Source organism: Bicyclus anynana, chromosome 9, assembly GCF_947172395.1.
Source record: "Bicyclus anynana chromosome 9, ilBicAnyn1.1, whole genome shotgun sequence".
In the NCBI taxonomy this organism is placed as follows: domain Eukaryota; kingdom Metazoa; phylum Arthropoda; class Insecta; order Lepidoptera; family Nymphalidae; genus Bicyclus; species Bicyclus anynana.
The window spans coordinates 15,502,806-15,527,693 of record NC_069091.1 but is presented as its reverse complement, the minus strand read 5'-3'; the positions used below and the strand labels follow the sequence as shown (position 1 = coordinate 15,527,693).

Sequence of the window (24,888 nt, the reverse complement as noted above, 5' to 3'; positions counted from 1 at the left end):
AAGCGGGTTCAAGAAATAACCAATACCTCTTTTTTCTTGAGCACTTTACTTCTCTATTCTGTTATTAGTACTCTGTTTTGTATGTATATTCTATGGTTCAGCAAGTTTGAAAAAAAAACAAAGTTGTCTACGGCAGCGATGGCTGTCATCGAGTTTTATTTTATTATTTTAGGAAAATAGGGAAAAGAAAGCTTTCAGTGATTGTAATGATATTTTCGTGAATCATGTACATGTTTTCTAATAATCTAGTAGTAGTAAGTGTAAGTATAACATACCGGTAGTGAAAATCACTTAGCGATGATAAGTAAAAAGGCTTAATAATTGACGACGATGGCGTCTGACGGAGAGATTTCGTGTATGAATGATCCTAATTTCGCCGTTATCTACTCTTTCTTGAAAGTGTTTGGTAAATTATACCCTCTAGAAGTCCCTGCGATAGATAAACTGCAAGAATTGATAGAGAACACTCAGGAAGGTGAGCTAGCCACGTCCAACTGTCTAATACAACATAAACAAACTAGGCAAACATGTTACGAGTTTTGTCTTTTTAGTGCTTGAACCGTTGAAAGATATCCACTTGAGATTGTTGCGCCGCGCGTTGAAGTCAGTGCCGAGCAATAAATGGGAGAATAGCCTCATCAAGTTTTGTCACCAGCAACGGTATCACCAGGAAGCTTGGGAAATAGAAAGGTTTTCTTACAAGAAAGCTAGCACTCAAGTAAAGTTGCGCATATTGAAAGTGAGTGACTCAGTGTTTTTTATACATTATTAGCAATCTATTAGCTGTTATATGAGTTTTATGATTATGATCTTATTAGGAATTTCTCTTTTTATAAATCTAAGGTAAAATGAACTTTCTAGTTCTTACAAAATATTATATATTTTAGGAGTTTATTGACCAGTTTACTGATATTCATCTTCATCATATTTTAAATGTTTATTACTTCTTAATCCAATAATCTATTTGTTTATAATAATTATAATAAAATTGTAATATGACTTCTTAGCTAGGAGCTGAATCTTACATATAAAGGTCCTATTGGGCTGCATAAATTTAATTTGTGATTTTTTTAAAGAAAGTTTTATTATATCTTTATTGACATTGGTGGTGGATGGCTACCTCCAGGCTAGACTTGAGGCAATTTAGAAAATATTAACTGACCAAGTAAAAAATCAAACCTGTACTACAGCCTTTCTTGATGAATACTGTTTACATACAATCAAATTAAAAATGAGGGTGTAAATCACCAGTCATTTCACACATAATAATAATTATAATTAACTTGGTCTTAAATTAATGAAAATAATTCTGTTGAGTTGTGTGTTTAGGAACTTTAAAAACTGCATAATACATATAAATATATAATGGAATTTAACACAAAATTGTTCCATGTGTACTCAGTTGAGTATCTAAATTTGACTCATTTTTTTTTTTGGTGATTTAGTAGGCATGTAACATGTCTATAGAATAGAATGTTGTTGGTGCTTAACATAAGCTATATTTTATCCCACAGGAATGGGCACTACACAGGTGAAACCATTGGTGATCTGATATTAATTTAATGTATACAATCCTGTTTGTAATATTCCAGATTTTACTTGAGCATCAGTTTTCATGTTACCCAAAGTTCAAAGCAGCAGTTACTTCTGTATCATGCAAAGATCTGCGGCTGGACCCTGTGGGGAGAGATAAGAATGGTTGTGTGTATTGGCTGCAAGTGGACCATGAGGCAAACCTGTGCCTCTACAAGGAAGACCAGGATGAAGAGACATGGCAGCTTATTGCTAAGTATGTCACCATTGTTACAATTTTATTTAAAACTAAGATGCTCACAACTTAATCTGAGTGGAACCTTTCTATAAAAGTGGAATATCCCACCATTCATTGTTTTGTTATATCTTCTGCCAGGTGACTTGATAATTCCAGCAATTATTGTAATTTTGCAATCAATTTACACAAAACCAAAACTTGGCAAATTATATTCTTAACCTTCCTCATGAATCTCTGTATCTATGGCTGAAAAATGCATAAGTATTTGTTCAGTAATTTTTGAATTAACACGGACAAACCGATCGACACACAGACATACTGACATGGTGGAAGACTTTGTATTATGTTAAAAAAAAGTAAAAGTTGATAGATCAAGCAGGATCAGGTAAAATATTATTTGCCTATAACAGAGCAGCATTTTTTGTGAGATTTATGGGACTGTTTATGTATACAATAACAATAACTCAGGTTAACAAGCACAGGACATGTGCTTGCTAATCTAAGGTATTGTTATTAAACCTCATCCATCTAAAATTTCCCAGGCAATTTTACCTTTTCTGTATCTATGTTTAAAGTAATTCTTATTACAAATATTTTTAAATTATCATCATAAAATTGATCATGAAAATTCTCAGGAATGCAGGTTTCCTTGCAATGTCTTTCGTTCACACTCTAAGATGTGATATAAAATTTCATAAAATACATGTTGGAGGTGTGTGCCATGAGTGGAGCGGATACAAACCTACGCCCTCCGAATCGAAGGCAGAGGTCATATCCACTGGGTTATCACGACTTTTAAATAATGTGTGTTATGTCATAATTTATTATTTTGTTTACAGCAACCGGGAAGAGTTGGTAAAAATAATTGGGCAACTAAAGAATGGTGAAGAAATAACACCATCTAGTGTTTCTAATAACAATGAGGACTCCTGTAGTGCAGAAGTGCATCCTCCAACAGAGGTACTGACAATACTACAACTAATAACTATAGCAGTAAAGCAGACACTGGTCAAAACAAGTTCACTTAATACATGTACTTAAACGAAAATTCATTGTTATCTAGACCACTAGAATATGCTTTTAAAATAATTAGTTAACCCTGTTATATTGTAAGAATGCTATTGGCCCAATAAAAAAATCAAAATTAAAACTTTGACATGTTTCAGCCACCAAAATCGTCAGATGTTGATGAAGAAAATGAAGAAGAGTTCCTAAGCCCTGAATCTGAATCTGAAAATGAAAGTGATGATCATAAAGAACAAGGCAAAGTAGACAAGCCTTCAGATAGCAATGACAATTCTGAATCTGTAGTATTAAAAGAAAACAGTGATGTAGATTGTACTGATAATAATAGCAATGTAGAAAATAAGAATAATGAAGACATAAATGAAATTGACTGTAGTGATAGTGTAAATATTCAATCAGAAGAAAAAGCTGACGAAACCACTGTAGGAGAATCTGAAAACAAAGAAACAGAAGAAGAACAGAAAGATCAGACTAAAACCACAAATGAAGATGCAGAAAAAGAAACTGTAGGTGAAGCAATAGAAGAACCTGTCATGGTTGTAAAAGGAGAAGGTAATGGTGCAGATTGCGAAAGTGCAAACTTCTTTAGTGAAGAGATATCTGAACCTGTGATGTTTTTTTATGGAGATGGTTATGGACTAGAAAATGATACTGGTAATGTTGACATTATAAAGCAAGATACTAATGATACTAAGGATGAAGATGAAAACCCTCCTGAGGAATGCAATGGTGACATCCATGATGTAACTGTATCTAATAAAAAAACAAAGCTAAAAAGCGTTAAATTAAAAAATAAGATGTCAGCTAACAAACGCTCTCTAAAGAAAAAGCCTAACGATTCCACAGAAAATTTAAAAACTGATTGCAAAAAACATTGTATACGAGATTTAGAGAAATCTAACGGATCTAATTCCAATTCTCACGATGATACAAAAAGGGATAGTAGCATAAACGAAAAAAGTACCACAGATTGTAAAAATGTAAATAAGAACAGAAAAAAGAAACTCAGAAGCAAACTAAAGAAAAAACAAGTCACCCAGAAAGTTAAGAGGAACTCAAGTAAAGATCCATTAAACTCAGTGTCAGAATCTGACAATTGTCAGAATAATAAGAACAGTATTATAGAGAAGAGAAAAAGCAGTCTCTCTTCAGAGCATAGTGAAGAAAACAGTGAAAATGAAAAAGAGAAACGTCCAGATAAAGTAGTGAAGCCAGAAGATGATTTGCCTACTAAGAAGCTACGATTAGCACCCACATCTGAATTTGTAAACGTACAACATTCCAATGACTCGTCTGACCATAAAGACGACACTAACTCAAATGAGAATAACGAAAATTACAATTCAAACACAAACGTCTTAACAGACCCTTTGTCTAGTAGGAAGAAAATCAAAGCAAGAAAAGGGAAATTTAAAAAGAAAAGATTAGTACAGTCCAGTGAAGGTAAGAACGATAGAGTTAGTGACGTCAAGAAATCTAGTAAAGCTGTGAAAAGGTCTCTGTTAAACTCTAATGCAAGTGACAAAAGTGAATCTCAAAGTGAAAGTGAAGACGAAGAACCAGTAACGGTTGGAAAAAGATTGAAAATCAAACCTAAGAAAATAAACACATCAAGCAGGTAAATATGACTTGATATTGTGGGCTATTATCCTGCAATATTAATTTTATTGTAAATCTGCTAATTATTATTATTACCATTATCTTATAATATCAATACCTTACATTTGATATTATAAGATAATGGAAATAAATAAATATTGACTATCACTGTTTATCCCGTAGCAACAAAAGACAACGATATTTTCGATTTTAGGTGTAGTAATTTGATTATTTTTTGTGCAGGAAAAAGGTGGAAGCAAAACATATGGCCAAGGGTTCAAGTGAATCTGAAGAAGAGACTCTTCATAATTTAGGTATATTGCTTATTTTAACTGTGTTTTTAAATTTAACCAAAACTTTGTCTATCATGAAAAGCTTGTCAAACACAAATCACAAGTGTCAGCATTTACGTGTATGTGCGATTTTGTTAAAACTAATTAAATTTTCGTTGTATTTGGATATTTTTCAGGGTTTTAGTTTATAATCAAATTATATATAACTAGCGGACGCCTGCGACTTCGTCCGCGTAAATTTCGATGTCAACTTTACTACTACCCCTACCCTACCCTACCCCTACCCTATCCAACCCCTACGTATACCCTACCCCTACCCCCACCCTACCCCTACCCTACCCGTACCTTACATACACCCTACCCCATCCTACCCCTACCCTCCCCGTACCCTATCCCTTTCCTACCCCTATCCCACCCGTACCCCTATCTCACGCCTATCCTACCTCTACCCTACCACTTCCCTATCCTACCCGTACCTCTACCCTACCACTACCCTACCTCTACCCCTACCCTACCACTACCCTAAACCCGGCCCTAAACCTACCCTACCCCTACGCTTCCCTACCCGTACCCTACCCTACCCTGTCACTTCTCTATCTTACTCCTACCCTTAGCAAAATCGGTTCAGACCTTCGAGAGTGGTGGTATGACCAAGAGAAATAGAGACCTCTATGCTAATAATATAAAGAGGTAAAGTTCGTGTGGTTGTAGGAGGTAATCTCTGGATCTACTGGACCGATTTGGAAAATTGTTTTACCAATAGAAAGCTACGTTATTTGCGAGTGTCATAGGCTATGTTTGATCCCCATATTCACACGGGAACGGGAACTACGTAAATGAAAGCGCCGGGCGTCATATAGCGGAATTTCTGCGTCTTTTAGAAATCTTGTATTATCTCCGAAACTATTTAAGTAATTAACATACTGTAAAGGGCAAATCTTATCTCCATAATATCCTTGTGATTATTAAATAATTTATTTTAATAAGGATTAAAGTTTAGTTGTATAAATAATGACATAAACCTAAGTATATAAAATTAATAATTTTTAAAACACAAAAGGTACTATATTTGCTAATATATAGAAGATAGATATATGGTGTCGCGGACTTTTTTGTAGAACTTTTAAAGATACATAAAGTCTTCATACATTAATTTCAATTTTACACAATAGTTAAGGCAGCGCATGCGAATAAGTCTGTTTAAGAGGATTTTCAGTCCGAAATGTATGACAAAAACTGTGTTAACTCGGCTAATATATATGATACCAATATAAAATATAGCCTATAGCACTCCCCGATAATGTAGCATTCTACTGGTGAAAGAATTTTTAAAATCGGACCAGTAGTTCCGAAGATTACCCCATTTAAAAAATGTGACAAACTTACAAACTTACAAACTTTACCTCTTTATAATATTAGTATAGATATAGATGTAGTGCATTTTTTCCTTCATTAATGAATAGAAATGCTTACTTTTTGTTTGTAATATTTGTAGGCAAAAGATCAGCAAAGAAGAATCTGAAAAAGAAACCTAAGAACAAAGATAAGCAGAAACTGAAATGTAAGCAGCCCCCGCTAGCCGACGACGCCGACACGCCCGTGCGACAGTCGCGTCGCATCGCGCAGATGAAGATCAAGGAGGAAGCCGACAGGCGGCACTTGGAGGAGGTGGCTTTGCGGGAACTAAAAATGATACACAAAAAAAAAGTACACACACAGTTGAGATTATTTTGTCGTGTATTTATTTTAGTTGGTTGACAAAGAATATTAATTTTACAGAGAGTAAAACTTGAAACAAAATAATTCTGAATTATTTCGTTTCAAGTTATTCAGTAAGTGTTGGTTTGGATTTAGAGGACCATGTATTATGATGACCCTGTTTGTGTAAAATTCTGTTAAAAACTTGATCATGACAAAGTAAATGATACATGGTGCTCTAATTTTGATATAATAGAAAACTGTTTTGCCAAATTAATAACAAAACTAAGACTGAAATATATTAAATATTAAATTAGAAATAATTATCAATTCATGATTTGTTAGAAATGTATACTGTCTCATATTCATTGGTTGATAGGACCCGCATGCAGGGTGTGGGAGATTTTCTACTAAGAATGTCATAGAGTCTTTATAGTAGGGGAGCCCGGGATGCTAAATTTGCAGTTACTCGAGCGTCATTGAGACCGATTACATTTGGTAGATTAAATTATAGGAAGAATAAATGGTTATTTACTTTTTCCGATTTTAGCGGTGGCAAAAAAAAACTACAGACTTTAAAAACAATTTTTATTACTTTGGCTTACTGAAATTGTAAGAAAATTTTAGCGATTAATTAGGAGATTATTTCCTTAAAAATAAGTAAAAAATTAATCGCACTCGTACCTCGAGCACTAAAATATAAGGGTTTAATTTTGTAACTTTGAAACCCTCCCATTCCATTACGTTACGCTCAAATCGTCAGATTTTCGAAATGTGCAGTTTTTAGCTATCAACTCACCTACCTTATCTTAATCTGACGTGCTGGTTGAGTATTTATGAAGTTAGTTTTTTTTTGGTTGCCCTAAACGTACCCACCAATATTAAGGGCTCATACTCGGTGGAGGTACTCGACAAAGTGTAAGGTATAGTCCCTTATGTTTATCTGCCGCGCTCGAGTAACTGCAAAAATCCCCTCTTCGGCTTCTCTACTATTATGCGGAAACTATGTTTCCATCGTCTATTTTGAATAGTCCATTCTGGTTTAAGAAACACTTTAGAATGGTGTGGGATTCCACACCCCGCATGCTTTGTACTGGCCAATGGATTTCGTTGGTTACTAACGGGCGATAAAAAGTAGCCTATATCCTCAATAATCTCCATTGTATTCCAGTGAAAGTCCCATTCAAATCTCGTCAGCCGTTCCAAACATTAGCCCAGACAGCTAGACAGTCAAAAACTTTTAAAAAGCTTGTTTGTGTTATTGTATTGCGTAAATTACTATAACCGCATAATATGTATATTTAATATTATAATTATTTATATTGCACCTCCCTGCTATTTCTCTGCAAACCTGTCATCAGGGGTTGCCTGTAAGAGATTGCATAAAGCAATAAGGCCGCCTATGCATGCTAATTTATAGTTTTAATTATTCTTTTTTTATATAATATTATTTAGTTATAATAAACCCAGTTATAAATCACAGACAGACGGTCACTTCAATTGTATTTATATGTATTGATGTTACCAGTCAAAGGATGATGAAGAGGAGTGGCGTGCGAGCTGCAGCTCTGACTCCGAGGTGAAGAAACGTAAGAAGAGCGCTCCAGAAGGGTGGCATGCAGCCGACTCCACCGGCCCCGACCAGGACAGCGACTCAGAGGAGCATCTCTTCGACAACTTGGAGATTGAACATGACTGTGAGTTATCTTTTTACTAACTACTTAAGTACCTACGGTTCTATACTCAGGAAAAGTGCTCCAGTAGGGTGTCATGCAGCCCACTCCACCAGCAATGAGCTGGACAGTGACTCAGAGGAGCTTATCTTCGACAACTTGGAGACCGAGCACAACTGTGAACTGTCATTTTACTACGGTTCCATACTCAGGATGAGTGCTCCTGAATTGTGGCACGCAGCTGACTCCACCAGCCCCGAGCTGGAGAGAGACTCGGAGGAGCATCTCTTTGACAACTTTGAGATTGAACATGACTGTAACTTGTCTGTTTACTACTTCATACTCAGGAAGATGCTGCAGTTATGTAAGTGACAAACAAAGTAAATGATTCTACCAAGAAATCTCGACAGTGGAAAAGAAATATCAGGGTAGATATAACACGAATATATTAGCGGAATAGACAATGCTGGATTTTGAGAAGAAATATACTAAAGCAATTACAATAAACAAGCGAAAATAAGAGAAAGTCTTCATTGAACAGTTTTAAATACATTTATTTAGGTCCAAATTTTATATAAAACATAAAAAATTAAAAATGAAATTATTATATAAATATAGTTTTTTTTTTTTTTAAATAAATTGTTTTGTACTTTACCACGTTACCAAAAGACAAATATTCTATGTTAAGTATATTTTCAAAAACAGAGCTAATTAAAAAAAATATATTTGTGTTTTCGTATTCAGTAACTCTAAAGCAATGTAAAAATATAGTGTTCCGTTATTGAAAGGCACACAAAAAGTAAAATTTTGTAGACCAGTGTTATCTGTATTAGTGCATATACTGTAATCTCCTGCATGAATGACTAATTTCATGATAGGCACCCCTGGCAAAAGGTTGGCTCCAATTAATTTTTTAATTTATAATTTGACATGTTTATGTCAAATTATAAATTAAATGCATGTAATATCCAATGCAATGAGCCTTTCAGAGGACAAGAATAAAATGCTTCTTGGTTGCTATAAGTTTTTGGTAGGCTTTCCTGAGATGAGACATTCTAAAAATCTGCATAAACCTACTCATTTAAGTCATTTGTTGTCCACAGTGGAGTTCAATAAATCTGACCACGAGTTTTCTCCCGAATCCGACTTAGAGGCTGAGGATTCGGCGGCGCCTTTGAAACTAGCAAGGACATTGCGGGAAGGTGAGTAACAACAGTTTTTTTTATTAAAAATTGTTTGTAATGGATCAATATCTTCCTTGTTTTTTTTTTTTGTTGATCACTCTCAGTTCTGAAGTTAAGATTATTAATTACCATTGCTCATAATGTTACATGTATGTGTAAATTTTCTTTATGATTTATGTCTCAGTGAATAAGATCATATTAACTGAAGAATGATGAATTTGCAAGTGTAGTATACAAGAAGAGAGGAAAGTCAAAAGAAATGGTTAGAGTGTGTCAAAGATAATGTCTGTGTAGATAAACTGACGAATGATAGAAGCGAATGGAAGAGATTAACATATTTTGTCGACCAATGAGGTAATCTCGTAAGAGAAATTTCAACCAATGACTGCGAAACCGGAAATACTGCTATCTCTTTTATTGCGTTGGTACGAAAGAGATGGATCTGGGACAACTCTGACGACATTGGTCGAAATTGTATCTATATTTCTGTTCATTGGTCGCACCTAAGGAGCTGATGATGATACAAGAGGTTGAACTTCATCAGGTGCTGCCAAGGACGATGGGTTCTGCAAGCGCTGCGGCAGCGCGGAACAGCCGGAGTGGATCCTGCTGTGTGACGTGTGCAACGAGGGTTACCACGCCAGCTGCCTCAAGCCCATGCTGTTCGTGGTGCCCGAGGGAGACTGGTACTGCCCGCCGTGCAACCACGTGAGTCTCATGTATCTCATACTCAGACCAATTATAAAAGGACCTGTATCACACTCATAGTCACAAACAAAATTGTCTGTCATTTTCTGAAGAAAACGAGCTTAGATTGGGTATATTTCTGATACTAAACTAGAAGTTTTTGCCCGTTTTTTACACAATTCAATTACACAAAAAGGTATTTTTATTTATTTAACATTGTTTCTATAGGGACAGTTTTTATAATTGCATTAAATCGTTGATCATATACTTTGACATACGTCGCTTAAATATTTTTAAATGGCGTGCCAGCCTAAAAAATGTGTTTATGTGGTAAGTCTTAAATAATGTGATATATTTATGGTTGCATTATTTAATTTTTGTAAATTACTTTAAAATAAATAATTCAATTATAATATACTTTGACAGAAAAGTAACGTCTAGCGAGGCAGGTCCTATACAATAATTGGTCTGAGATCTCATATCATCTCAAATCATAGGATTTTTTTTTAATTCCTTACAAGTTAGCCCTTGATTGCAATCTCACCTGATGGTAAGTGATGATGCAATCTAAGATGGAAGCGGGCTAACTTATTCACACTATCTAACTAATTTAAACTATCGTGTGTGTTATTCATATTAATTCATTATAAAACACGGCTAAAAATCACGTGATAAAACGTCGGAGTGTGCCCGACTAGTTTTGAACCCATACGGGGCCCTTAGTCATGAGCTGGTTCTTGGGATGGGATGCATTTTAATCGGGATCAATGATGGTTGCTGCCTGAATTTATTTCATTTATTACTCAACAATAGTCAAGTAATCATGAAATTATATAAGAATGGAAACTCTTATATTGTTTGTATGTATGTACACATACAAACAATATAAGAGTTTCCATTTATGATAAAATGAAGTTGTGGGCATTTTGATAATTTAAATATCACGTGTCTCAAGTGGTGAAGGAAAACATTGTGAGGAAACCTGCATACCAGAGAATTTTCTTAATTCTCTGCGTGTGTGAAGTCTGCCAATCCACATTGGGCGTGGTGGACTATTGGCCTAACCCCTCTCATTCTGAGAGGAGACTCAAGCTCAGCAGTGAACCGAATATGGGTTAATAATGATGATGACAAACTTTCTTATTTCTAATATTAGTAAAATGTATCGATAAAGTGTTTTGCTATTACTGTTTCCTTACCAGGAGAGGCTAATATCAGCACTGGAAAAAGAATTGACAAAGTACGACGAGTTGCTGGCTACTGTAGAAGCTGAGAGAGAACGGAAAAAGTTAGAAGCACCAAAACAGGAGAGCGAAGATGAGAAGCCTTCTGGGGAAGAGAAGAAGAAGGGAGAGGATGACGACTCTGCTGATGACTCAGGTATGTTTGTATATTAATCATAATCTGGCTTTGGGTATTCAGCTCACTGTTGAACACGAGTCTCCTATCAGAATAAAAGAGCCGTTATAGCCCAGTTGATATGACCTTTGCCTCCGATTCCGGAGGATGTGAGTTCGAATCTAGTCCGGGACATGCACCAACTTTTCAGTTGTGTGCATTTTAACAAATTAAATATCACGTGTCTCAAATGATGAAGGAAAAACATCCTGAGGAAACTTGCATACCAGAGATTTTTCCTAATTCTCTGTGTGTGTGAAGTCTGCCAATCTGCCTTGGGCCAGCGTGGTGGACTATTGGCCTAACCGCTGAGCTCAGCAGAGCCGAAAATGGGTTGATTTTTTTTATTTTGTTCCAATTTAATCAGTTTTGCAACTTTAATCAGATGTGATGTGAGGCACATCTGATTAAATTCTGAAACATGTAAACAGTCAAATATCACACAAGGAACAAAACATGATTAAACTGATACACTGTGTGTAGGCAGTTGAATGGCGTGATTACAGCTACAATTTTTTTTTTAATATTTATTGACCCGGAAGGTCTTTTAGGCGCCGATAATGATGTAAAAAAACATTAGATTACCATCAAGTGTGTCGTTCCCTGCAGGCTCGTCGGGCAGCAGCGGCTGGTCGTCGGAGGAGGCGGTGTACCGGCTGCGCGCGCGCAAGCAGCTGCCCGTGTCGTACCGCGCGCAGGAGTACGACCGCCTCATCAGCTCGGCCATCAAGGTCGGAGCTTCTGGCTACATTTTTTTTAACCGACTAAAAAAAATGATTTATTGAGCAAAAAACATTTTTCATACTAATTAATATAGGTTGAAAAGGCAGTTGTGCTTTATGCTTGCGTGGTTCCCGTTCCCATTGGAGTACGGGAATAAAATATAGCCTATAGCCTTCCTCGATAAATGGGCTATCTAACACTGAATCAATTTATCAAATAGGACCAGTAGTTCCTGAGATTATTAGCGCGTTCAATCAAACAAACAAACAAACTATTCAGCTTTATAATATTTATAAATAAAAGATTTTGTGTTACAACTACCATCTCTTCACGAACGAAGATTACATTATTTTAAGCTGCAGTAAGGTAGAGTCACCTAAGTTCGGGCTATTGTTAGTCAAATTAGGGCTGTGTTGCGAAATATTTTTTTTAAATTTTATATTACCCGCGACTTCCGCTTTTAGACCTCCTCATCCAGCCCTCTCTTAGTGGACCTCTACTATCTGTGAACTACCTCCCTGCCAAGTTTAATTTTTGTATATCCAGCGGTTTTAGAGATTTCGTGATGAACGACCTTTCGCGTTTATATATTAAACCTTAAAATTACGAGGCTTCCAAACGCGCCTTCGTCCGAGAAGAGCTCAACAATCTAAGCCAGGAAGATTTTTTTTTATTCTTTACAAGTTAGCCCTCGATTACAATCTCACCAGATGGTAAGTGATGATGCAATCTAAGATGAAAGCGGGCTAACTTGTTAGGAGGAGGATGAAAATCCACACCCCTTTCAGTTTCTACACAACCATACCAGAACGCTAAATCGCTTGGCGGTACGCCTTTGTCGCTAAGGTAGTAACTAGCCATGGCCGAAGCCTCCCACCAGCCAAAGAGTTCATATTTTGAAAATATATTTGACAGGAAGAATATGTGGAACCGACGACCAGCGCCGGCAACCAAGGCCGCGGCAAGGACATATCCACCATCATCGAAGCCGCCGAGGAAGAGAAACTGAAGGCCGAACGGGAGGCTATCGAACAGGTAATGGAGACGTACACTCGTAATAGTATTCTGTGATTTTCCATGCAGGTGCTGGGTCCATTGTTCGGGAAACACATCGAGCAGTGTCCCGGACTTGCATGTATGTGGTGTAGGGTTAAGGATGTCCTTGACAATTAACTAACAACCGCCTTATGCGCTTGTGTTCTAGAGACTTTGGACTAATATAGAACTTGCTCCAGTAAGCCCTACAAGTACTTTTACTAAATATGCTTACTTTGTTTAGAAAAATGGAAAATGTCTGGTCTAGATCTCAATAGCTAAATAAATAGCGATAACCTCTGGAATTTTATAATGGTTTTCATAGGTATCTATTAATTAAGTCTAATCAAGTGCAGAACCTAGGAATTACTAGGGCTTATTGCATATTGAGCCTGCTTCGACAATTATTATATTGGTGTAATAGAATATTATTATATTGGTGTAAGGGGGCGTTTTTGTATGATATCTTATTTGTTCTGTATGTGTGGGATAAAATAGATGCCTGTGTTATTTCAGGCTATGATCTCTGTCCATTCTATATTTGAGCAAAATTAGTTCAGTACTTAGTTGAGAGAATAACTAACATACACACAAACTTTCTATTTTAACATTAAATATAAAATTTCAGGGCAAACCTGTAGAGGTGAAGAAGTTGAAGAAAAAACAACGCAGGAAGCCAAGAAAGCTGAACTCACTGGAGGTGCCTTCGGAGGATGATGACGAAACTGATGAGGACTTTAAGGATACAGGGTATGTCAATACGACTAACTTACCGTTCCCGTGGGAATACGGGGATAAAATATACTCTCACTCATAAATAACTTAGCTTTCTATAGATAAATAAATTTTCAAATTGGTCCAGTAGATCCAGAGATTACCCTCTACAACCTCACTAACTTTATCACATTAGATTACAGACAGACATCAAAATTCAAATGTGGCTCTTATTGTGACTTTAATTCCTGTGCAATAAGGTGCATTTTCGCTTGTTTCCAGGATGGAATCTTCATCAGAGGATATATCGTCTTCAGCAGAACGTGACAGCTCGGGATCCAACTCGTCCGACCAACCTATACGGCGCACTTGCCGACCTGAGAAGAAAAAAGGTATAATGTCTACATTATCAGCTAGCAACACACTACTGGGTCAGTGCTCCCTTCTTATAGGAGAGGGGTTTTGAAGCTCTGATCAACTTAGACGAATTACATATGGACTTGCCTCGCTAGACGTTAAGTTCAAAGTTCTAATCGTTCATTTCATACAGTTCATTGTTGTAATCGTTTTCGTTGTGTTCTCCTCAAATATGCCGGTTTGTGTAGTTTAAAACTACAAAAAACGATAAACAATTTGTAGTTACGTTTAAGTTAGTTTAATTTTTAAGTATTTCTAACTTAATTTTGTCAAATTTATAATAAAAACAATATTTAAAAATAATCGATTCTTCTGAAAGCAAAACATCAATCAATTAATTGAATATTCTGTAGATAGTTTAAGCGATGTGTTTGCTAGTCGGTGTACAAATTACACATGTGTGTATTTCTAGTGTGTAGTGTAAGGACTATACTAATATTATAAAGCTGAAGAGTTTATTTGTTTGTTTGGTTGAACTCGCTAATCTCAGAAACTACTGGTCTGATTTGAAAAATTCTTTCAGTGTTAGATAGCCCATTTATCGAAGAAGGCTATAGGCTATATATTATCCCCATATTCCTACGAGAATGGGAACCATGCGGGTGAAACCGCGCGGCGTCGGCTAGTAAAATATATTTATTGGTGTTAAATTTTTTCGAAGTGTGAGTTTACATCGCTTTTCTCAAAAAATGGCAGACATTTTAGGTGTGACACAAGTCCATATCAGTTTGCAAGAAGCAGCGTAAAGAATACTTACATACACACATTCGACTTTATAATATCAGTTTGATGTAATATAAATATTTTTTAATTATTAGATCGCCAAAAGATGATAGAGTCATCTCCAGAAGTGAAGAAGAAGAAGGGAGTGTTTGAAGATAGCTCCAGCGAGTCTGCCGGCGCCAAGGAATGGTCGAACAAGTGAGTAAACAATCTTACTACTCGCCTGCTGTACAAAACTAAGAAGATTTTTTGCCTAGAGGCAGTTTAGATGTCTAGAAACTCTAATCACATTTTTATTTGTGAAAATAATCTCGTAATTGTAATATTTTTATAAAACAAAATTGTATTTTTTTCGCGTCACCGCAAACGCCAATCATAAACTGTGACGTCATTCGCTACAAGGCATCGGTTTGTGATTAAATTAAAATGAATACTTGACAGTCTTTCCCGACTATTTGGGGGAAATGGGAATATTGGTCATATTATAAAAAATATGGCAAATATTCATTTAAAAAAATGCTGCTGTCATTTTTAGTTCTGAACATTTGTAAACTCCTTACATGATTGGACATTAGGATGTTGACTGAAAATAGGAAATATGTTATTTTTCAAGGTTTTAAAAAGAACTTCCTTAATTTATTAATAACCATAATTTAGAGTTTATAGTTCTTTATTCTTTACAACACTTATTATTGTTTTTTTGTACTTAAGTGTGCTCTATCGTTATTAAAGTACATTTCTTCTATAACACAAACACATAAGCGTACCTCCTCATATATGAGGACACGCAGGCCACGCCCCCTTGTTCCTTCCACTGCGTTCCATTTTCTGTGTTTCAAGACGGGCGGTAACGATGAGCCAATTTCCAGATCCAAATCAAAGTCCCGGCCGTCGAAGAAGCGGGACAAGCGGGACAAGTCGAAGAAGTCCCGCAAACGCAGCGGGCTGACGCAGTACGACGCGGAGGGGAACGTGATCCGCGCGCGCGTCACGTACGGCGGGCTGAGCGACGACGACGCCAACGACTGGTCGCCCAAGCACCGCACGCGCCAGAAGAAGATCAACTACACCGAGATGCCCAACACTGAGTCTGAGGATGTGAGCTTTTTTTTTTGTTATTCTTTCCAAGTTACCCCTTGACTACAATCTCACTTGATGGTAAGTGATGATGATGTGACTTCCAAACATCACGATACTGAGCTACCTGCATCCAGCGAATCCCTGCGTTTATATTAAAGGACATGTCCCAAAATGGGCCTTTAATTTATAATTTATAAGCAGGTTGATAGTATTTTTTACGGATAGAAGATACAAATTGCTGTTGGGAAAATAACACTGTCATATAATGTTGTCAAATGTTAATATGAAACATTAAATCGTAGACAGAGATGCATTAAAAAAAATCCTTAAATTGCTTTAAAAACGCCATATACGAACGCTACTACGCGAAGATCAGACAATCTGTCAAGATTAGTTACAAGCATGTTGCCATGATAAAAATTCTTAATTAATGTTGTCAGCTAATGAAAAAAATGCATTTTATTTAATTAAATAAAAAAAAATGCGGGTTCCTATATTTTTTTATTATGGCTAAAACCCTATGTTTTTTCAAGATAAATTAATTTGTTCTGCTTAGTTACACTCGGAATAAAGACCCAGCCTCCATACAAAATAGGAACATGTCCTTTGATGTGACTCAACTACCCTATTGTGACCTTGCTGATATTTAATATTATTAATATGAATGTCCCAGGAGATGCACAAGTCGAGCGGGAAGCACATGCCGGACAGTTCGGACGAGTTCAAAATAGACGACTCTGACGTCACGTCCGACTCCGACTGCGAGCGCGCCAAGCGACGCCGCGACGAGGAGGAGACGGAGAACGAGATGAAGAAGAAGGCCATGTCGGACCTCATCAAGAAGACTGCGGTGGTGCCGCTCACCAAGCTGCCCGATGGGGTCACTTCCATCAAAACCGAGACCACCGAGACGCCCCCTGGTGAGTGCTTGTAATGTTCTTCGACCAATAGGAGTGAGATGAGAACGAAAGCGACGTAGGGCTTCATCAACTAAACAAATAAAATTAAAATTTATAGTGGAAGGAGGATGGCGAAAGTGGGAGTCATTCTCTGAAGTGTGGTACACTCATACATTTGTATTAATTAAAACTATTAATTTATAAGATGCTTGTAAAAAAAATATTGAGATTTTATAGAACGGGAATCAAGATCACTTCTATACTTAGCATAGTAAAATTGTTCTACTTGTTGCCTACAACCAAAACGCCTTGTTGCTATCAAGCAATTACGCAGTTGTAAGTCAGCGGCGGTGTCTCTCACATTTATTGTAGATAGGGTACCTACAATTTTTAAGGTATATCTTTTTTCTCCCTGCTTTTCAAGACTGCTTACCATTTTCTTTTTTCTTAATTTAATCACGATAAACCACTATTAATAGGTTTCCGTTATATACGCTACTTCTATCTGCTAGTCCCACAATACATGTAATCTCGCCATTCTCCTTTATATAGTATTTATATTTAATTTATATAAAAATGTTTTTATTGTATTTCAGAAAGTCAAGAAAATCAAGTAACGACCACGCCGAGACCTCTGCGAGGTAGAGGCAGTAGGGGTGGGCGAGGCAGTCGGTGAGTGCTATAGCTAAAAAAATAATTATGTGTTAATTTATAACTGGATATTATAATTTACGAGGATGTATATTATTATAGTATTACAATACAGAAGTAATGTAATAATAATTAAAAAAAACACAAGAATACGTTAATAATTCAAAATCTATTCATTTTATTCATTTTCATGTTCATTTGTTTTCACTTTGTTGAATAATTAATTGATTTGCAATTAATTATTCAACAAAGTGAAAACACGACTAGCCATATTACACCACAAACCATAACTAATCATTTACATTATTTCTCTTATATCTTTTTGGTTGGCTCTGAGTTCCCGGCATAAATATGTCTAACAATAGGTTAATTAAATATCGTAATAATAACTGGCGAAAACCCAACCCTACCCCTACCCTACTCTTATCCTACCATACCCTATCCCTATCCTACCCACAGCTAACATCACTCAATGGTTTTGCCTTCTCGGAACCTCTCCATTAACACTTGGAACTTTATGGTTCAGTATTAGAGATCAAATTGACGTTTACGTGACGGTAGTATAGAAAAGTTTTTCTTTTTTGACATTTTCAGGCAATTTTTAAAATTTTTCTCTCCTAAGAACCGTCCTAGTACTTCGAAGAATGTTTTAAAAATAGAATAATCAAATTCGGTTCAGCTGTTCCCGTGATTAGCAACACATTAACGATTAATTGTTATATTATTATAGATATGCGTTTTTTTCAATATCTATACACATTGAAAAAAGTAAGAAACAAATCAAAATGAGACGAAAAAAAATCTATAATATTATTATCTAAGCGCAATAGGGAAGCGACTTTTAATTCATACTATGTAAAGACAAACAAGATACACATAAACCTTCGTATGGCATCACTTGTGTGTACAATGATCGTTGTGTGACCGCAGAGGGCCGCGCGGCGGCGGGCGCGGCGGCCGCAGCGGCTCGCTGGGCGCGCCGCAGTCCAGCGACGACGCGCTCGCCAAGCTCGTCGGCGTCAAGATCAAAGGTGAGGTCATCATTATTATCAACCCATATTCATCTCACTGCTGAGCTCGAGTCTCCTCGAAAAATTACATTTTCTAGAAGAAAACATTAATTCTTAAACAAATCATGTAATTATTTTTTCAGATCTCAAAGCTGACGGCGAGCCAGGTCCGCTGCGACCTGACCAGGTAACTATTAGTTATTTTGATTAAAAATTTGGTTATTTTGTGTTAAATTTGCAAGCAAGGTGGTTCTTCAACATTACTCTCTTATTTCAGATCGAAAGAGAAAAGAAAAGGCAAGAACGCGAAGCGAAACTAGCCGAGAAAGAGGCACGGAAACTGGAGAGGATACAAAAGAAGGAAGAGAAAGACAAACTGAAAGAACAAAAGGCCAAAGAACGGGAGGAGAAACGGCTCGCGAGACTGGCATTGCAGGAAAGCAAGAAGATAAAGAAGGAGAAGCCGGAGTTTATGGGGCCTATGGGTTACGGGCCTCCGATGAGGCCGATGCAGCCTGATAGGCCTTACGGGCCCGGACCCATGGGGCCTCGCCATCCGGGAGACTATCAGGAACAACGGTTCCCGGCAACACCTCGGTTACAGGTATAACTTCCTTTGGTATAGGTTCCCGTAGGAGTGTGGAGATAAAATATAGCCTACAGCACTCGTGAATAGTGTAGCTTCCCAACAGGGAAAGAATTTTTCAAATTGGTTCAGTAGTTTCAGAGCCTATGCAACAAACATACAAACAATTAAATATTTCCACTTTATAATATTAGTATAGAAAGGCATGATCGAAATAAAATCTCTTAGATAAGATTTGATATCTCTTTTTAAGGTGGTAATGTATACGTACATATACTCTTTGACGATCAGATGTTATCTCCAAGACTTGACATTTCAACTCTGGCCTGAGAGTTCTTACTGAATATTTCATAAAAAAGCTAGATAGCATAGAATAGCTCATTCTTTCAATATAACCTAACCCACCAGACACCCGGACGTGGGCTTCCTTCCCTCGGCATCCTTCCATCGGCCCTCTAAGCCGAGGTTCGAGCCTCAGAAAGTCGTTCCGCACATTTACTCTGCTTCTGCCTTCTGCCCCATCAGGCGATGCTTCTACGCTCGCCTAAAAGAACAGAACAGAAAAAGAAACCTCGTGGTCCGGAATCACTGGATTATAGAGGCAGTATTTATCATATTCATATAGTATCGTACAATAAGTACGATAATAATTAATACACGAGCGGAGAAGGTGAGTGTTAGTTAACTGTCAAGGACGTCCTTAACCCTACACCCATCTTTAACAAGTCCGGGCTCTACTCGGAGATTTACTCGCACGGTCAATCCATGGAATGCCAAGATTTTTTTTTTGTTGTGACCAGGTCCGAGCTGAGCTGCGAGGCATCGCCACAGCGGACGAGCGCCGTCCGGACCACCTTCATCCCGCCATGCGAGAAGGTACGAATGTACGACTCACGAACGCCCACGTAGTGAGGGTCAATGGAAATTTTGGATCCCAGACCAAGGTGTACACTCCAGTGACGCTAACATGCGCCCAAGTGTAAAAAAAATAGACAAAATGTCGTCCAATGGCGGAGGATTTGTCCCATCTCTTTCGTACCAACGCGATGAAAGAGATAGCGTTATTTTCGGTCGCACCGCTATTGGTTAAACTTTCTCTTATTTTTCTACACAAGATATCTGGTTGGCCGCATGTTAGCGCCACTGGACCAAATCCAATACATTTTTATTAAAGGCCACCTAAAACGATTCAACTTAGATGATTGAATTGATGATAATAGAAGGAGCAGGGAAGAAGTAGAAAGACATAGTATCTGCTTATCCCTATGAGAATGAAACGTGATGATGACGTCATCAGCAGCTTCTTGTGACAGCCTACTGCAGGGCACGACACAAGTCTATCGTATAGGCGAGAAGGTTTTAGGCTTTCAAAGCTTAGACTCCGTCTCTTCTCTCGTAAAGGAGCATAAGAGGCTTTATAGCACGGACTTACTACGCAGGCAGTCAGTAATTTATAATAATATAATGAATATTTCAGGGACTCTGTCGGTGGCTGGCTCACCTCAGCCATTCAAGCCCGTGGCAGAGGAGCCCAGCATCATCACCAGGATGCCGCACAACATGATCAATCAGCAATACAGGTACAATACCAAATAGTTCGGAGAGCCGATAGACGTTGGGGTCCCAAGGAGCTGGAATGGCGACCACCCACTAGAAAGCGCAGTGTTGGTCGACCAGGGGGACTGACGGTATCAAGCGAGTCACAGAGATTCGCTAGATGCAGGCGGCTCAGGATCATGGTGTTTGGAAGTCCCGACAAAAGGCCTATGTAGTCTATGGACGCCCATCGGCTGATATGATGATGACGATGATGCTGATGTTATTTTCTAAAAACATTCTGTGTTCACATTACAGGGGTTCAATGATGTACTCGCCGGGCAACCCGCCTTTCCGCGGGCAGGGCATGTACCAGATGCACCCGGCGCACCCGCCGCACCCACAGCACCCGCCGCACCCACAGCACCCGCAGCACCCGCAGCACCCGCCGCACCCGCAGCACCCCGCGCTCGGCGCGCCGCGGCACAACTACCAGTACTACCCGCACCTGCAGGGCGCCTACCGCGCGCCGCACCGCCCCGCCTCGCCGCACGCGCCGCCCGCCTACCCGCCCGCGCCGCACCGCGCGCCGCCCCCGCACATGCGGCCGACGCACCCGCACCCGCACCCGCAGCCGCTGCCGCACGCCGTGCGCCTCGCGCCGCCCGGCATGATGCGCGCGCTCGGCCCCCCGCCCGCCTCCTCGTCCCCCGCGCCTCGCAAGACTCCCCCGCCGAGCGCGGGCGCGGACGACGGCGACTCGGAGCCGCCGATCAAGATCAAAGCAGAAGTGAAGACCGAGCCCGAGTACCAGTCGCCGCCGGGCTCGCCCGCGCAGCGCTCGCCCGAGCCGCCCAAGCCGCACCTCAAGATCAAGCACACGGAGAACAAGGACGGGAGGCCGCGCTTCCCGCTCGGGCCCTACGCGCCGCACTACGGCCCCTACGGGCCTTACGCGCCCGGCGCGCAGCCCGACGCGCCGCTCGGCCTGCCGGCGCCGCGCGCCCCGCCCCCGCACCCCGACCGCCCCCTGCTACACGACATGATGCGACCGCCGCACCCCGACCGCTCCATAATGCAAGACCTGTCGCGCCTCGGCCCCGACCGTCCGATGCACGACGTGCCCCGGCCGCACCCGCCCGACCGGCCCGTCATGCACGACATGTCGAGGCCCGACCGGCCGCTCGCGCACGGTGCGCCCAGGCCTCCGGGCCCCGACCGGATGATGCACGATATGAATCAACCCGGACCGCCTAACCGATTGTCCGTACACGACATATCCAGACTGCAGGCCGGCGACAGGCCCGCCGTGCACGACATGCCGCGGCCCCCCGGCCCGGGCCGGCCGCTGCACAACTTGATGCGACCGCCCGGGATGCACGACATGTTGCGGCCGCCCAGTGGCGATCGACAAATTCATGACAGGACGATACACAACATGTCGAGGCCCCCCAGCGGAGAGCGCCCCCTGCACGATATGGCGCGGCTCCCCATCGGAGACCGCCCCCTCCACGATATGGCCAGGATCCCCAGCGGAGACCGCCCCCTCCAGGATATGTCTAAAGTCCCCAGCGGAGACCGCCCCCTTCAGGATATGTCCAGAGTCCCCAGCGGAGACCGCCCCCTCCACGATATGTCCAGGATCCCCAGCGGAGACCGCTCCCTCCAGGATATGTCCAGAGTCCCCAGCGGAGACCGCCCCCTCCACGATATGTCCAGGATCCCCAGCGGAGACCGCTCCCTCCAGGATATGTCCAGAGTCCCCAGCGGAGACCGCCCCCTCCACGATATGTCCAGGATCCCTAGCGGAGACCGCTCCCTCCAGGATATGTCCAGAGTCTCCAGCGGAGACCGCTCGCTTCACGATATGACCAGGATCCCCAGCGGAGACCGCCCTCTGCACGACATGGGTAGGATCCCCAGCGGAAACCGCTCTGTGCACGATATGGCAAGGCCTCCCAGCGGAGATCGCCCCCTCCACGATATGGCCAGGGTCCCCAGCGGAGACCGCCGCATACATGATATGGCGCGGCCCCCCAGCGGAGACCGCCCTCCGCAGGATATGACTAGGCCCCCTAGCGGAGACCGCCCATTACATGATATGGAACGGCCCCCCAGCGCAGATCGCCCCTTGCATGATATGGCTCGGCCCTCCAGCGGAGATCGCCCTCTGCACGATATGGCCAGGCCTCCCAGTGGAGATCGCCCTCTGCACGATATGGCCAGGCCTCCCAGTGGAGATCGCCCTCTGCACGATATGGCCAGGCCTCCCAGTGGAGATCGCCCTCTGCACGATATGGCTAGGCCTCCCAGTGGAGATCGCCCTCTGCACGATATGGCCAGGCCTCCCAGTGGAGATCGCCCTCTGCACGATATGGCCAGGCCTCCCAGTGGAGATCGCCCTCTGCACGATATGGCCAGGCCTCCCAGTGGAGATCGTCCTCTGCACGATATGGCCAGGCCTCCCAGCGGAGACCGCCCCTTGCACGATATAGCGCGGCCCTCTAGCGCAGACCGCCCTGTGCACGATATAGCGCGGCTCCCCAGCGGAGACCAGCCCATGCACGACATGTCGCGGCCCCTGAGCGACGATCGCCCGCTGCACGACTTGTCGCGGCCCCCGAGCGGAGATCGCCCCGCTCACGACTTGACGCGGCCCCCCAGCGGCGAGCGTCCGATTCACGACATGCCGACACCTCCCAGCGGCGAGCGTCACGTCCACATGCCGCGGCCGCCCAGCGGCGAGCGGCCGGTACACACGCTGAGACCCCCGGACGCGCCGGGCGCGCGGCCCCCCGGCCCCGACATGATGCGCGCGCCGCCCCCCGAAAGACTGATGGGCCACGAGCTACCTCCGCACTACCCGTACATGCGGGCCCCCTACGCGCCGTACCAGGAGCTGCACCGCATCGAGAAGCTGCCGGCGCCGCCCGAGTCCCCGCCGGACGTGAAGCCGCGCATCAAGGAGGAGGGCGGCGTGTTCGGCGGACTCGTCAGCTACTTCTCGTCGCAGCGCGAGGACGACCTGGACGCGTAGCGCCGCGTGTACATACATACACTTATAGTCTAAGTCCCTCTATAAAGCGACCTTCAACGACCTGCTTATTGGATCAAGAGTTTTTTATGTCAAATTAAATATGTCATTTAATTGATGCATCATTGCAAATGATTTCTGATTAATATGTTTGACAAATATTTTTTTTAACATTTCACAGATTTGGTTAAATAAATATACTCCACTTAAATTGAATCATCACAATCGAAAGTGAAGCCTATAAATTACGCAAACGTAAGGTTGACTTTTTTGCATCACAACTCTTAGAAACGCAGGAAAGTATAAATATATATACGTAAATCGATACTAATAAATTGGTTAAAATAAAAATTATTTCATTTTGAACACGGCTGTATAGGGATGTCTACCAAAAATTAGTTATAAAAAAATTGTAAATCAACTAATTTATTGACATTTAGTTTGACATAAAAAACTCGTCATCCTATAACCAGCTCGATGAAGGTCGTCCTATAAGGGGATTGTCTACTAATAGATCATTTTATTTATACGCCGTCGGCGCTAGTGACGTACGCTATGTATGATATTTTATGACGTTGACGATTAGGTTCCCGATGTTTTAATGATGAGTCTTTTTGGTCTCGAATAGAAACGATGTATTATTATTATTTTGTTTATTTTAAGCGAGATTTATTTATATACAAAAAAAAACGATAAGTACTTACACAGTATACTCTAAATATGAATTCTAATATAGATCGATTATTTCATTTTGCAAATAAATGTTTTCTCTGAAACGTTCGCTTTCATTGTTGCTCCTGCGTTCGCGAGATATGTCACTTTTGGTCTAAGATCCGGCATAAGGAATATATACCCTCATCTGTTATTTATTTGGGATACGAAATAAATGATAAAAATAATACAAATAGGTTGCCTAGTTAAATTGCGGTCACACACACTTTTCATACAAAATTTAGGAAACCATTAACTAGATCAAAGGCAATACAGTTAAATTAAGCCTAAAATAAGCTTTCATTTGACATATTAGACGACTAAAGAACTGGTAAGGGTATTTGTATAATCTATGTATCTAAGTATAACAATTATTAACTGTTTATATCTGGCAACTCCACAGTTGCAGTTTGAAATCAGGCAACCTCTACTTTTTCAAA

General features: G+C 40.7%; 1 protein-coding gene across 2 annotated transcripts; it reads left to right on the top strand.

The window, feature by feature from the left end:
- The first annotated feature begins 113 nt into the window (after positions 1-113).
- Positions 114-24,513, top strand: LOC112047632 (remodeling and spacing factor 1). Of its 2 annotated transcripts, none has more exons than XM_052883645.1 (25): positions 114-475; positions 552-739; positions 1,593-1,789; positions 2,611-2,731; positions 2,938-4,415; positions 4,640-4,710; positions 6,185-6,357; positions 7,916-8,084; positions 9,164-9,262; positions 9,789-9,952; positions 11,134-11,311; positions 11,939-12,060; positions 12,968-13,087; positions 13,716-13,837; positions 14,084-14,193; positions 15,037-15,139; positions 15,811-16,039; positions 16,695-16,941; positions 17,517-17,592; positions 18,502-18,602; positions 18,725-18,768; positions 18,859-19,185; positions 19,968-20,043; positions 20,645-20,747; positions 21,022-24,513. In XM_052883645.1, the coding sequence occupies exons 1-25, from the start codon at positions 331-333 to the stop codon at positions 23,738-23,740; spliced, it is 7,482 nt and encodes a 2,493-aa protein (XP_052739605.1). In that variant the 5' UTR covers positions 114-330; the 3' UTR covers positions 23,741-24,513. The 2 variants fall into 2 exon arrangements, with proteins under 2 accessions (XP_052739605.1, XP_052739604.1); XM_052883644.1 differs by having other exon boundaries at positions 6,185-6,396.
- The last annotated feature ends 375 nt before the right edge of the window (positions 24,514-24,888 follow it).